Genomic DNA, 14,675 nt, shown 5'->3' with positions numbered 1-14,675 from the left:
CCACACAATGAAGACAGCACGGGCCATGTTGGTGAGCCGTTGGCTGACCTCGACCATCTTTATACAGCAGGAGTGAAGTGTCCATTTTTAGACCACACAATTCGGGGGGGGGGGGGAGTATTGGTATTAAACTTCTGTCTTGAGTAGTTTTCCATTGCCCATATGGTATTTCTGCATACCAGTGATTTTCTCATCTTGTTGGATTTTGCCGACTTCAGTGTGTCACTGTGTACCTTGTAAGTGTTGCAACAACGAATAGTTTGTTCTTCTTTTGGCTCAATACTTCAGATGTTTTGGATAGAGTTTAGATACTCAGATTGAATGTTTTTATGTACATTTAAAAACGTAGTGTTTTTATGCAGTGTCCGGCCATTTCAGGGACCCGAAAGTATTGGGACAGATTAATATAATGTCCAAATCAAGCACTTTGGTTGCATGTGCTTTGCGTTCAATAATGTATACAGTCCGTTGACCCCACCAGACACTGGGTATCTTCCCTGGTGACGCTCTGCCAGGCTGGTACTGCTGCCTTCTTCAGGTGTCATACATTGAGGCATTTTTGCCTTAAATCAGATTTTGAGCAACTAAAAAAACAAATGTAGAACTGGCTGTTATGGCAGAATGTTTGGGGTCTTTGTGTTATGAAGCGCTGTCCAATGAGTTTGGAGGCATTTGCTTGTACTAGCCACATTTTCCTCCTGCCCCCCCTCCAGTACGTGTCAATACATAGTTCCAGAATGCTACTGTCTCTTTTAGGGCCATCATGTCTTTTAGGCAGTTTTTTCATCTTGCAGTGCAGTCTAGTTCTGCTGTTAAAGCCTCCTGATGGTAGTGTTTGACACATCCAAGCCTTTCTCCTGGAGAGTGTTTCTGATTTATTGGATTGTTTTGTTTTTTTTCTTTATTATGGTGGACATTTTTCAGTCATCCACGGTAGAGGTGAACTTACCTTGACTTACCAGGCCATTCATGTATCATTGCTGAGGTCACCAGTGCATTTCAAATTTTTTATGAGCCTCATGAATGCATTTGTCCACCTGAAAAGGGCACTTAGTATTAACTATTGTCAATTCTGAATGGTAAAACCACTGACTTTATTAGGGGCTGTAAATACACAGGGTCTCTCAAATAAAAGCAGGAAAAGTATTTTCTAACCTCATACATTTTTTATTTCAAATCTGAACCTTTGATTCATTAAGTTAGGAATTGGCTGTGCTCAACTGGAAAGTTTGTAGTAAAGAAGTATATGGTACCCCGATTCAAAAAGCGTTCATTGCATGTTTTTTTTTGTCTATTCCAGGGTCAGACAAGTGTCTGGAACCTTTTATGGAAGCCAGTCTGGCAGGTCTGTGAATAGCACAGTGCGTCTGTTTGGGAACACTTGTAATGGCGTGAGATGTGCTGTCCGGATCACCTTCCTACACCATGAGTCATGTCTGAGTCACTTTTTACCCCACAGGCTAAAACCTCTGGACCCAGCTCCTAATGGAAGAGACACAGTCTGACAGAGCCATGTGGTGTTTCCCATTGGCTGAATGATAACGTGAAGATGAAACATTGCCTTCCCTGTCAAGCATGAAACAAGGTTTATTTAATTTTTTGAGGGTAAGAGATGTTTTCCAATGTCTTGAAGACGAGAAACTCTGATTACCTTTCTCCTCTCCTCAACAGTCTCCCCTGTCCTTCTACTTTCCTGCTTTTGGGTCTCCCCTGTCCTTCTCCTTTTCCTGCTTTTGGGTCTCCCCTGTCCTCCTCATTTTCCTGCTTTTGCGTCTCCCCTGTCCTCCTCCTTTTCCTGCTGTTCCGTCTCCCCTGTCCTCCTCCTTTTCCTGCTGTTCCGTCTCCCCTGTCCTCCTCCTTTTCCTGCTTTTCCGTATTCCCTGTCCTCCTCCTTTTCCTGCTTTTCCGTATTCCCTGTCCTCCTCCTTTTCCGTATTCCCTGTCCTCCTCCTTTTCCTCCTTTTGCATCTCCCCTGTCCTCCTGCTTCTCATTCTTTTGCGTCTCCCCTGTCCTCCTCCTTTTCCTGCTTTTGTGTCTCCCCTGTCCTCCTCCTTTTCCTGCTTTTGCGTCTCCCTTTGATCATGTCCTTTCCTCCAAGGTGCTTGACGTTCCATTACCCTCTCTTCCGGTCCAGCAGTTCCTCCTATTGCTCTCAGAAAATCACTCCAACTCTTCTTCCTCTCTGCAACTCCTCCTCTTACTCAGCTCTCCCTGTTCTTCATCCACTAAGTTTAAAAAAAAAAAAATGTTTTACTCTCTTCCCCCACTTAAAATAAAAGTTTCGCTTGAATTCTCTGCTGCCTCCTCCGGACGACGTCTTGTGGGTCTTTAATTAAGACCCAGATGGGGGAATGGGGGAGATGAAATGAATGAAAGAAGAGTGCGTTAATTACATAAGCAGGTCAACGGTGCCTTACCTTCACAGCTTAATTGCGGTGTTCAGGACCTTGTTTTTTATTCAAACAGCAAGGCTGACAAACCACGTAATTGTCCCTGTATTGTGTGTGTGTGTGTGTGTGTGTGTGTGTGTGTGTGTGTGTGTGTGTGAGGGAGAGAGGGAGTGGGAGAGAGAGGGAGAGACAGCTGGGTAAGGACTCATTCATAGGGTGTCTCCACGCTGAGATGTTGGGCAAAGTTTGTGTGCGCGCAGGATGATAAGGGTTGGTTGATAAAGTGGTAGTAACACGTTAACGGTGTGGCTGTTTGTTCTTACTTCACCACTGGATGAAGGAGGGGATCCTTCATCTCTCTAATGCAGCAATTGTCCCTCATCAGACACACAAGGTCACCCCCCCCCACCAAATCAATACACAAATGCTGAATGGTACGATCTTGATCTTCTGCTACACTGTTTCGTTTTTCTATGCATGGATTTCCCTGTTTAATGGATCTTTTCCCGCTGGGGCAAGTTTTCATCTAAAACAGGAAAATAGTTTTCTTTGCTCCCTCCCTTGGGAAATAGGCCCACCGCGGACAACCTTACACCCCTGGTCTGTGGAGGTCAGAGGTGAACTTGAGCGCACCCGGGGGGATACTGTTGCCCTCGCTCTATATTCTAGGCTGGCCATGTGTGCGCCGCCCTGGGCTTCTGACCTTTATCATAGGCATTTACACAGGCTCTCAAACACACACACACACACACACCCAATGAGTTATTCATGGATACTTTGGAGCTGTGATAATCCATGACCTCCCCTCAATGGATCTTTACAATGAGGAGCAGAGTTCACAGGACCTAGAACCATACCGTATGCTGCCTTAATCAGCCATAAGTAGCTTTACACAGCACAAGGTCTCTGACAGACATCTACCTGCTGCCTGTGTTCTGTTGTTGTTTGAGGAGAGGGCTTGGTGAGTTCCATCCTCATGGTTTTAATTTGAGCACCTGTCTGAACACTTGAAACTGGGAAAAGCATCAGTGCATCCTTCTTACCCTTTTCTCATCTTATTCTCCAATCATTTACCCTGGCCGTGAAATGTGTCCAATCAGGCTCTGGAGCTAACGACCCTCATCTTTGTCAGGGAATCCATTTGTCAGTCTGTGGAGCCATATCTGGGTGAGTGGCTTTATGAGACTGGCCCATTGAAATGGAAATGTAATAATAATTCATTCAATGACTCGTCTGTCTGGATGGGTGCGGGGGAAAGCGAGACAGGTGATTGTGTGCACAGACAAACACACGCTTTCATTATGCTTCCTATGGCATGAAAGGATCCCAGTTCATTTGCATGTATGATTGAATATTCGGAGACGGTCCGAGGCACGCCTTGTCGGGTTTTGAGCTTTTTTTAGTCTGTTGGACATTATGCATCTTTCTTTATTCCCCTTTAAGCTTACCTGGAAGCAAACACGCCCCTCCCCCCCAGACATGTGGCTCAGGACGCGGACATGATGCATCCTCATGCAGCAGGACAGGCCAATGACATTGGATATTACTATTTGCAAATCATGAGAAATGGAGTGTCACTTTAAACAGCTAGATGTGTGTATAACCTTCCTCAGTGAGGAAAAATCAATGCTCTTTCTCTTTGCCTGGACCCTCTTCAATCTAAATAGTATTTTTAGTCAACGTATTTGACGGGCTGGAACTAGATCAATGCACACAAACACACACACACCCATACACACACACACACACACACACACACAAAACCACAGACGCACACACAGTGGCACATCTGCTGAAAAGGAGCGTCATAGATTGGATCTCATTTCGCAGGCGCTCAACCTAAAATTGCCTTGACATTCACATGCGGACGTGTGCTCTTACACACTCCTGATGTGGTTACCATGCAAATGACTGGGACCTGGCTCGCTGCTGTGGCTCAACCCCCCTAACACGTGCGCGCACACACTGTATATACAAGAACCCACAAATAATGCACATCACACAAACGTTCAGACATTTCAGCGCATATCTATGTGAACTACTACAGGAGCAGCTAGCGCCAGGTTCTCCACAGCCAGGCCAGCTCTGACACAAAGTAGTACCATTGTGGCAGTTTCGCCTCTGTCGTCTGTAGGCCTGCAATCCGAAGGCCACATACTGTAAGCCTGTGAATCAGCACTGAATCACCGCTCACCAGTGGCCTTGTTAGGCCTGGGCGCCTGGGGCCATAGCCCCAGATCTTTTATGAATAGCCCCGGATCTCAGATGGACCAAAACAAATGATTACCAAGAAATAGCCCCTGATCTATTCATCTATAATTCAGATCGCGCATTATGACAATGTAGACGTGTAGGCTGTTAGCGTGTACATCGAAATCTTCTGCATGTACATTCAAAACCCTGTACTTCCTGGGCGGGGCGGGGCGGGGCGGGGCGGGGGGGTGGGCTAAGCCCCAAATGTATTGTGATCCTAGCGACGCCTCTGCCTCTTACATCAGTCTTTCTTCTTTTTGGCACTATTGAAAACACACCCACACACAGTGGTCAGTAGATGTGTGGTGACACACGCTCAACGCATTGCGTTGCAGCTTTTCCAGTTCATGATCTATCCACTACCTTCCTATCTACACATGCATAAACCTGAACTAGCTGTGTCCCACCGTGGCACCATGTTAGACGCGTTGTTGTCATTATTCCTTATCATTGTTATTTGTCTCATTGCGTATATAGTCTGTGATGTTATTTTCTAAAAGCTTGTGACCAATAACACTTGATTCTCATCTGTCAGCCGCTCTGTAATTTTCACACACACACACTCTGTCACTGTTGTCACTTGAGAAATTATATATTTTTGATTTCCAGTTGTGAGTGATAGAACGGGCATCCGGTGTGTGTGTGTGTGTGTGTGTGTGTGTGTGTGTGTGTGCGTGCTTATTCCTTTGTGTATTAATGATGTTAGTAGGTAGTGAGGGAGTGTGTGTGTGTGAGATCTAGCCTGCTTGCGGACATGAACAAATGGCCCGGGCGGCCGGGGTAAATGGAAGCCATCCGTCAACAGAGACGGCACCACTAGCGTGCTCTGGGAGATGAGCCCCATGGCGAGTGGTGATGTCATAGCCAGTCACTCCTCCGCCTCAGACTCACGGCCAGATTCCACGTAGCGGATGAGAGGAGGACACAACATAGACGCACGGATGAGCGAAAAGTGGATGAATGACCCACACGCTCTCGCACACGCGCTCTCTTCAATCATTTTCGCTCATCCCAAAGCCGTCAGGGTCCACCCGTATACAGCCAGATGAGAACATTAGATAAAGAGCACTAATCAAATGAAAATACTCTTTTGTAAGGGGAGACCGGTGATCCAGCAGGAAGACTGGGTGGGGGGGCGCTGAATTATTGAATGGATGACGGGAGTGACGAAGAATGAGGAGACAAAGGACAGACCATTTAGCTGAGAGGCACGGGTCCAGAACCTAGAACAAGGAACATCTGAAACATCATGGAACATCAAATGGAAGCTCTGGGTCGGGGGGGGGGGGGGGTTGCAGAGAGAATAGATGCCGGGGGAAGATGACCTCGGAAGAATGTAGAGTTGAAGGGAGTGAAGTATGTAAGGTCCACAACAAGTTAGAAGGGACAGCACGGCTGTATCATGGCAGCATCGTGGCTATAGCCAGAAGAATGGATGCTATTAATTAGCACACACTGAGGAGAGGGATGGACGGTGAGAGAGAGCCAGGTAAATAGAGAGAGAAAGAGGCTGGTGGATGGGAGAAGATGGAGAGGCAGATTTAGGGAGAGTGGCGCTAGAGGCGGATGGTACATTTTCAAGAGGGAGAGAGACAGTGAGGAGACTGAGTGATATAGTCCCTCTTTAAGCTGAAGTCCCTGGTAATTGTCTGGCATGATTAGGCGGGAGCGAGAGGAGAGCTGGAAAATCCTGTAATTGAAGCCCTCGTCTGCAATCATCCCATTGTTCCTGCCATGGAGAGAGAGAGAGAGAGAGAGATGGAGGTGTAGAAAGGAAGTGGGAGGGGTAGAGCATGGTGGGGGTCAAAATGGCATTCAGCAAAAAAGTAGAGCGATCCGGAGTCCATGTTGTGCCATAACACAAAGTACACAAAAGTATGTGATTGTGTCTTAATCTCAATATAGCCTGATATTTTTTTCTTAATTATTAGGCTTAGTTGTGGTAAATTTGCATGTACAAATTAGAGAGGAGTGGAGGATTGAGAATTCAACCGCAGTCTCCCCTTCAAAACCTGTGCGCGTGCGCACGTTTTCCGTCTCGCTCTCCGTCTGTCTGTTTCTGCTTCAATAGGCCTTGATTACCCAGATGACATCCCACAGCAGAAGCCGTCTTCTGTGATTGTGATGTAAGCTGCTGTTTGTGTGAGTGATGTAACCATTGTTTGCATGGTGGCTGTCGCAGCAGCTTTAGAGATTTGATGTTTCGTTGCCCCGCATTGTCTTCTGAGAACATTGAGGCTTTGGCTTGTTATTCCGCTCCCTCTGAAAAGTTGTTGTGGCGACAGTTACAGAAATATTAAAGGCATAATCTGCAATAGATGCGTCCATGTTCACACTTGTTAATAAAATACAGTTTGTGATTCTTGAGCTTAGTGCAACTTTCATTGTCCCCCGACATATAACAATTTGTTTTTTTATTATTGTAAATTACATTTTATATGCTCCAAACATGGTTAAAAGCTATATTATATATTATATATGTATATTATTACACATAAAAAAATATAATTTAGCTGACTCTAATTCAAAGTGACATACATTATTGATTGCATGCATTTAGCGCCTAGCATCATTCCATGTGACCATAGCTCTGAATGTCAGTGTTTATGTTAATCCAGTCTCATTTCACAGCTGTTTACCAAATGAGTGGCAGGGTTGACTGCTTTGCTGTGGTTTGAACGGCAGGTTGTACCTTCAATCCATATTCTTCTACAGAACAGTACAGATAAAATGCCGATGTATCTCTACTCTCTAGCTAATAGCTTGGATAAGGGGTCTTGATTAGGTTACGTGACTTCCACAAATAGGTCAATAAAATGGGTCAAACGACCAGTCTGTACCAATGCCTTCAAATCCTTTAGTATAGATTAGCTGAAGGATGATTCCCATGTGTACAGCCTGTTGGCTTAACGATTTAGAAAAAGAATCAGAAAGGCAAAATTATTAGGATCTGAGGAAGAAAGAACAACGATAGGATTTTGAAAAATACATTTTCAAAGGGTTCCGAGATGCAAAAGTCTGGCTCGGGGTAGGCTGAACTGAACCAGGCCAGGCTACTTCAGGCTATGTTTTGGTTGTGTGGTGTTTGGCGACACCCTCCTTTCATCGTCCATCGATAGAGCTAGCAGGTCTCTTATGAGCACCAGATGTGTCTGTCATTATTCATTCCTCCCCAGCCGTCTGTCTGTCTGATCTGATCTCCAGGACCTTTAAAAAAGCCCCATACCCCACCCGGAATGGGGATTTATTCCATTGGTTAGCTCGTCTTTCATCAATTAGCATTACCAGCAGAGAGCCAGTGATCTGAATATGGGGTCATGAATGATTGATTCCGTAGCCCCCCTCCTCCTTTCACCCGCAAATCTAACCCTGACATTTTGGATATTAGACAGAGGAAAATTATGGCCTGAAATAATGACGGCCATTTGGGGGGAGGATCGGGGGGGTGGGGGTGTCGGTCGATTCGGGTGTGGCGGTGTACAGCTTTGTACATGTGCCCTTAGCTGTTTTGCGTGCGTGTGTGCGCAAAGCAAACGTCTTTTAGGCTTATTAATATTCATTAATACGTCCTGTCAGAAAGGCCCAGAAACAATTCATTGCTTGCATTTACTGTATTAAGTGCTTCATGATTTATTAATGGGCCTGAGTGAGGTGAGTGCAATGAGAGAGAAAGTAATGGGGGGAGAAACCGAGGTACATACAAAAAAACAGTAATGGCTTCAACAAAGACAAAGCATTGTAAAGCTATCCCCTTGAAAGCATTAACAACCGCTTGCACGGCTTCTCCCATCCCATCGAATGATTACATTCCTTATTTGTTTGGCACGGTGAGAATAGGCGGCGACGCTTCGTCCGTTCGACTCCCGTGGACGTTAACCTGGCAGACAGCATATGGGCCTAGCCTGGCAAATCCAAACGAACATATTGTTCTGCTGACGGCGAAATGCAAAACGCTGGCAAGCCGTCCGGGCAGGTATCGATGATCATTTGAGCCCAGTGATGTGTGCGTGGGCTCTGGGTTTTAACTTTCTGTGGCTCACTAGGGATGACCTGCTCCTCGAAAAATATCCGAGTTTCAATCCACTTCTGACATTGTAGATACTTTTGCTGTACATCACCACCAGGCACTTGGCAAAGCTCAGCGCTGTTGTGCTTTTATTAGAAAAAATAAATGCATATTGGTATAATGTTTTTCTTTCTCTCTTTCTTCCTCTGTCTGTATCTTGATCTCTGACTCGCAGTCTCTTCTCTCTTTTGCTCGTTCTTTGTCTCGTTTTTTTCTCTCTCACTGACTCGCTCTTTGTCGGTCTCTCTCTCCCTCCCCCTGTTTGTCGCTCTCTCCCTCTGACTCGCTCTCCGTCTGTCTCTCTCTCCCTGCCCCCCCCATTTGTCTGTCTCTCTGTACTATAAATGACCCCTTTTTCCTCCTCCCACTCATTCCATTGATGTTTCCATGTGTATTTTTTGGGTCTCCCTGAGCTGTCTCACCCTCCTCCCTGTATGTTTGCTGTGCTGCGTCTTGTATATTTTCCAGGACCCACCCTACATATCAAGGTTATTACACCTTGGGGGCGTGTGCGTGCGTATGCGTGTAGTGCCAGTGTGAATGGAGACACACTTTCATGTCCCTTTTAATCAAGCCTCACACATGGCACCCAGGACAAATTGATCATTTGTGAAGCCAGCTGTCCTTGCAAAGTGGTGCTACCCCCCCCACCCCCGTCTGCAGTTCAGCTGAAACCCCTTAGCCGCTCGTCTAAATATAGAAGGGAAGGACAATGCAATAATGCAACACATAAAGCCTTAGGTTTTTGTCCAAACTTCCCTGTTCCCTGATTGGCTCCCTTAGGGAGAGCTTTTCACTGCAGTTGGCTGGATTCTCTGAGTCGGCTGTGATTGACAGACACAGCCTTGTTTGGCATGGGCAGTTGGCTGCTCTTCTTCCATTCGTGCCAAGTTACTGCGAGAGACAGGCGCTTTGTTAGTTGGATACGCCGTCCTGACATGACTTCCCACCGATCACATGACACAACGCAGGTGTCCCAGTCAAACTGTGGCGCTGCCGGAAAGCCAAATGCGGCCAGTTTAATCTCAGGCCTTGGTTTGACCTTAAGAGACTGGTTCCAAAAAAGAGAAGAACTACTGCTATCCAACACAATTCCAGGCGACCTCCTCCCGTTCAACCCCCCGTGCATTCTCTCTTCAAAGGGGGAGTCTCTTACAACATGGCCAGTGGCAGTGAAGACAATGGTCCTGTTGGTGTTGGAGAATAATTCAATGGTTATGACAAAGAGTGGCGGTGATGATGATGATTGTGGCGGCAGGGGCAATCTTGAAGGACGTCCGAGAGCGTGGTAGAGTAGGAACGCCGTACAGAATCTGGCAACGGAGATGTGAGCAGCGCTCAACCGATTTCACACCCGTTACCGCTTGGAGGATTGGCGCGGCAGGCGGATAATGAAACCCTAGTGTGAAAACGTGGAGGTTTGTGTGTTTGCGAATGAGCACGTGTGTGCGTCACCGTTGTCAGTCATGTGAGCTTGTGCAGTGTACACATTTACTCCCGCTCTCTACTTATTACTGTGCAGTGTACACTTACTCCCGCTCTCTACTTATTACTGTGCAGTGTACACATTTACTCCCGCTCTCTACTTATTACTGTGCAGTGTACACTTACTCCCGCTCTCTACTTATTACTGTGCAGTGTACACATTTACTCCCGCTCTCTACTTATTACTGTGCAGTGTACACATTTACTCCCGCTCTCTACTTATTACTGTGCAGTGTACACTTATTCCCGCTCTCTACTTATTACTGTGCAGTGTACACATTTACTCCCGCTCTCTACTTATTACTGTGCAGTGTACACATTTACTCCCGCCCTCTACTTATTACTGTGCAGTGTACACATTTACTCCCGCTCTCTACTTATTACTGTGTAGTGTACACATTTACTCCCGCCCTCTACTTATTACTGTGCAGTGTACACATTTACTCCCGCCCTCTACTTATTACTGTGCAGTGTACACATTTACTCCCGCCCTCTACTTATTACTGTGCAGTGTACACATTTACTCCCGCCCTCTACTTATTACTGTAGTTCAGTATCTTTAGCATTTATGGGTTCGATTACAGGCTTAAAATTGCCGTAAACAAAGAAAATCTGAAACTCGACAGTCTATTCTCTTTCTGAGAAATGAAGGCTATTCCATGTTAGAAATTGCCAAGAGGCTGAATATCTGGTACGCTGTGTACTACTCCCTTCACCAAACAGCGCAAACTGTCTTTAACCAGAATAGAGAGTGGAGTGGGATTCACCGCTGAACAACGGAACAAGAGGACAAATAAATTGGTGTCTAGTTTCAGAAATAGGCGCACAGAAACTGGCAGCTTCATTAAACAGTATCTGCATAACACCAGTCTCAATGTCACCAGTGAATGGGTGACTCTGGGATGTGACCCCAAAACTGTTGAGCAGTAGTGTAGGTTAGGCTTAGAGACTCAACACCATGCGTTAACGTCATGGTTTTCAGTTAGACTGATGTTCAGGTTCATCATGGCTGGTCTCTCTTTCTCTCTGTTTTTTTCTCTAACTAGGTCCAACCTTTTACACTGTTGTTTTCCGCTCTCCCTTGTTCTCTGTCAGAAGGTGTAACTAGCCTGGAAATTCCTACCCCATTAACTATTAACTGAACTTTACATTAAAAGCCTATACCAGATGAAATAACATAGTGGAATGTGTTTTTTAATGCGTATTTCTCACTCTCTTTAATTATCTTCATCTGTGTCTCTTTTTTGCATAGTTTTTATTTCACTGCAGGTTTCTCCCAGTCACTCTGTTATTACCGTCTCTGTCTCTTCTCTTTCAGTATCTTTGTGTCTCTTCTCTTTCAGTATCTTTGTGTCTCTTCTCTTTCAGTATCTTTGTGTCTCTTCTCTTTCAGTATCTTTGTGTCTCTTCTCTTCTCAGTATCTTTGTGTCTCTTCTCTTCTCAGTATCTTTGTGTCTCTTCTCTTCTCAGTATCTTTGTGTCTTCTCTTTCAGTATCTTTGTGTCTCTTTGCCTTTTCTTTACAGTACAAACTGACACCTAATGTGGAGTGTGTTTTAATGCATATCTCTCTCGCGCTCTCTCTCAGCATGTCCCCCTGGCTCATACAAGATGTCCTCCAGACAACAGGAGTGTTTTCCATGCCCGGCCAACAGCGTGGCGGAGGACGAAGGCTCCGTTGTGTGTGTTTGTGAGGAGGACCACTTCAGGACCCCCCTGGACACCCCGTCAGCCCCCTGCACCCGTAAGACAGCCACACTTAACCTTGACCTTTGTTGACCTCTCCGAGTCGGGGACGTGCCTCCTAATTGCCTGTTGCCCTATGGTGTCAGCAAATCCCCCCGTCGTTCGTGTTTCTCCTTTCATTGGTATCGCTCCGTCCTTCCCTTCTGACATCCCTCCTACATTCCCCCACTGACCTTGTCCCTTTATCCCCACCTTCTCCCCATCTCTCTATTCAGCCCCCGTCCCTAACCATCATTATTCTCCCTCTCCCTGACCCCTCGGTCCATCCATCAGGTAACCCAGTCCCTGCTGCCCTTCACCCCTCACCCCTCCATCATTCCCCTGTTCTTTTCACCCCTCACCCCTCCATCATTCCCCTGTTCTTTTCACCCCTCACCCCTCCATCATTCCCCTGTTCTTTTCACCCCTCACCCCTCCATCATTCCCCTGTTCTTTTCACCCCTCACCCCTCCATCATTCCCCTGTTCTTTTCACCCCTCACCCCTCCATCATTCCCCTGTTCTTTTCACCCCTCACCCCTCCATCATTCCCCTGTTCTTTTCACCCCTCACCCCTCCATCATTCCCCTGTTCTTTTCACCCCTCACCCCTCCATCATTCCCCTGTTCTCTTCAGCCCTCACCCCTCCATCATTCCCCTGTTCTTTTCAGCCCTCCCCCCTCCATCATTCCCCTGTTCTCTTCAGCCCTCCCCCCTCCATCATTCCCCTGTTCTCTTCAGCCCCCATCCCTCCAACTTTCACCACCCCCGACCCCTGCCGCATTCAATACTGGCACCCTGAACAAAGGCGCCCACAAAAGTCCTATTCCACAGTGGCCGGCCCGCCGGGCAGCCATATTGATCTACAGTGTTAAGTACCCACCTGATTTAATCCCCATAATAAGCTTCTGAAATAATGGTCTCCATAGCTCTACAGTAAACTGGACAATAAAACTCAGAGGTCAGCAGTGGAATGCGTTCACCCCTTGGCGCGGATCGGCTCTAGTTTTTATAGCTCTGTGATTAGAGGGTTTAATTACAATATTGATTCCCGGTGCTTCTATATCTACGGTGGGGGCAGCCTGCGATAACATTTATGGTGCACTAATTACCACATTCATTACAATATTGACTGAGTCATTATCGTCTCCCGATTCCACTGAGGTATTGTGTGGAGTGAGAGTGACTGACTGAGAGACTGAGCATGACTGACTGACTGAGAGTGAATGACTGACTGAGTGACTGTCTCAGTGAGAGTGAATGACTGAATGACTGTCTCAGTGAGAGTGAATGACTGAATGACTGACTCACTGAGAGTGAATGACTGAATGACGGACCGACTGAGAGTGAATGACTGACTCACTGAGAGTGAATGACTGAATGACGGACCGACTGAGAGTGAATGACGGACCGACTGAGAGTGAATGACGGACTGACTAAATGACTGAGAGTGAATGACTGACTGAGTGAATGACTGACTGAGTGAATGACTGACTGAGTGACTGACTGACTGAGAGTGAATGACTGACTGAGTGACTGACTGACTGAGAGTGAATGACTGACTGAGTGACTGACTGACTGAGAGTGAATGACTGAATGACTGACTGACTGAGAGTGAATGACTGACTGACTGAGTGAATGACTGACTGACTGAGTGAATGACTGACTGACTGAGTGAATGACTGACTGACTGAGTGAATGACGGACTGACTGAGTGAATGACGGACTGACTGAGAGTGAATGACGGACTGACTGAGAGTGAATGACGGACTGACTGAGAGTGAATGACGGACTGACTGAATGACTGACTGAGAGTGAATGACGGACTGAGTGAATGACGGACTGAGTGAATGACGGACTGACTGAATGACGGACTGACTGAATGACGGACTGACTGAATGACGGACTGACTGAATGACGGACTGACTGAATGACGGACTGAGTGAATGACGGACTGACTGAATGACGGACTGACTGAATGACTGACTGAGAGTGAATGACGGACTGACTGACTGAGTGAGAGTGAATGATGGACTGACTGACTGAGAGTGAATGGCTGATTGAGTGACTGACTCAGTTAGATGGACTGACTGACTGACAGTGAATGACTGAAGGACTGACTGACTGACAGAGTGAATGACTGAAGAACTGACTGACTGACTGACTGACAGAGTGAATGGCTAATTTAGTGACTGAATCAGTGAGAGTGAATGACTGATTGATTGACTCAGTGAGAGTGAATGACTGAATGACTGATTGAGTGAATGACTGACTCAGTGAGAGTGAATGACTGAATGACTGATTGAGTGAATGACTGACTCAGTGAGAGTGAATGTCTGACTGAAAGTGACTGACTCACTGGGAGTGACTGATAGGGCAAACATCTGAGAGTTGGTTAAAGTGTGTGACAGTGCGTTTACACAGAGAGTCCAGTTTGGCTCCTTTTTCTGTATTTGGTGAGACAATCCATTTAAATGTTGTACCTTTTAGTCATTCAGCAGACTCTTATCAAGAGTGACTTAATACATAAGGTTTTCTGGTACAGTACGTCTTAAGACGGCCCTCCACACAGCCCAGCGATAGTAAGCACCTTTTACTCAGTGAAGTATCTTTCAGCAAAGTCAGTGCACCAGAAAGTTCCGGCCTTAGTTCATGTAGTAGTGTGTTAATGAATAAGTGAACGCGCAGCACTCTGTGCCGTGCAGTAATGAACACGTCACACCACAGCTGTGCCCTGCTTCCAGACACACGGCCCA

General features: G+C 46.3%; 1 protein-coding gene across 1 annotated transcript in view; it reads left to right on the top strand.

The window, feature by feature from the left end:
- LOC105027920 (ephrin type-A receptor 7) overlaps positions 1-14,675 on the top strand; it is a 127,235-nt gene that overhangs the window by 65,500 nt on the left and 47,060 nt on the right. Inside the window, exon 4 of the mRNA XM_020050466.2 lies at positions 11,784-11,939. Within this exon, the coding sequence (XP_019906025.1) occupies positions 11,784-11,939 (156 nt within the window). The remainder of the gene's footprint in view (positions 1-11,783; positions 11,940-14,675) is intronic.

This window comes from Esox lucius, chromosome 10, assembly GCF_011004845.1.
Source record: "Esox lucius isolate fEsoLuc1 chromosome 10, fEsoLuc1.pri, whole genome shotgun sequence".
Lineage (NCBI taxonomy): Eukaryota > Metazoa > Chordata > Actinopteri > Esociformes > Esocidae > Esox > Esox lucius.
This window is presented reverse-complemented; position numbering and strand designations above follow the sequence as displayed.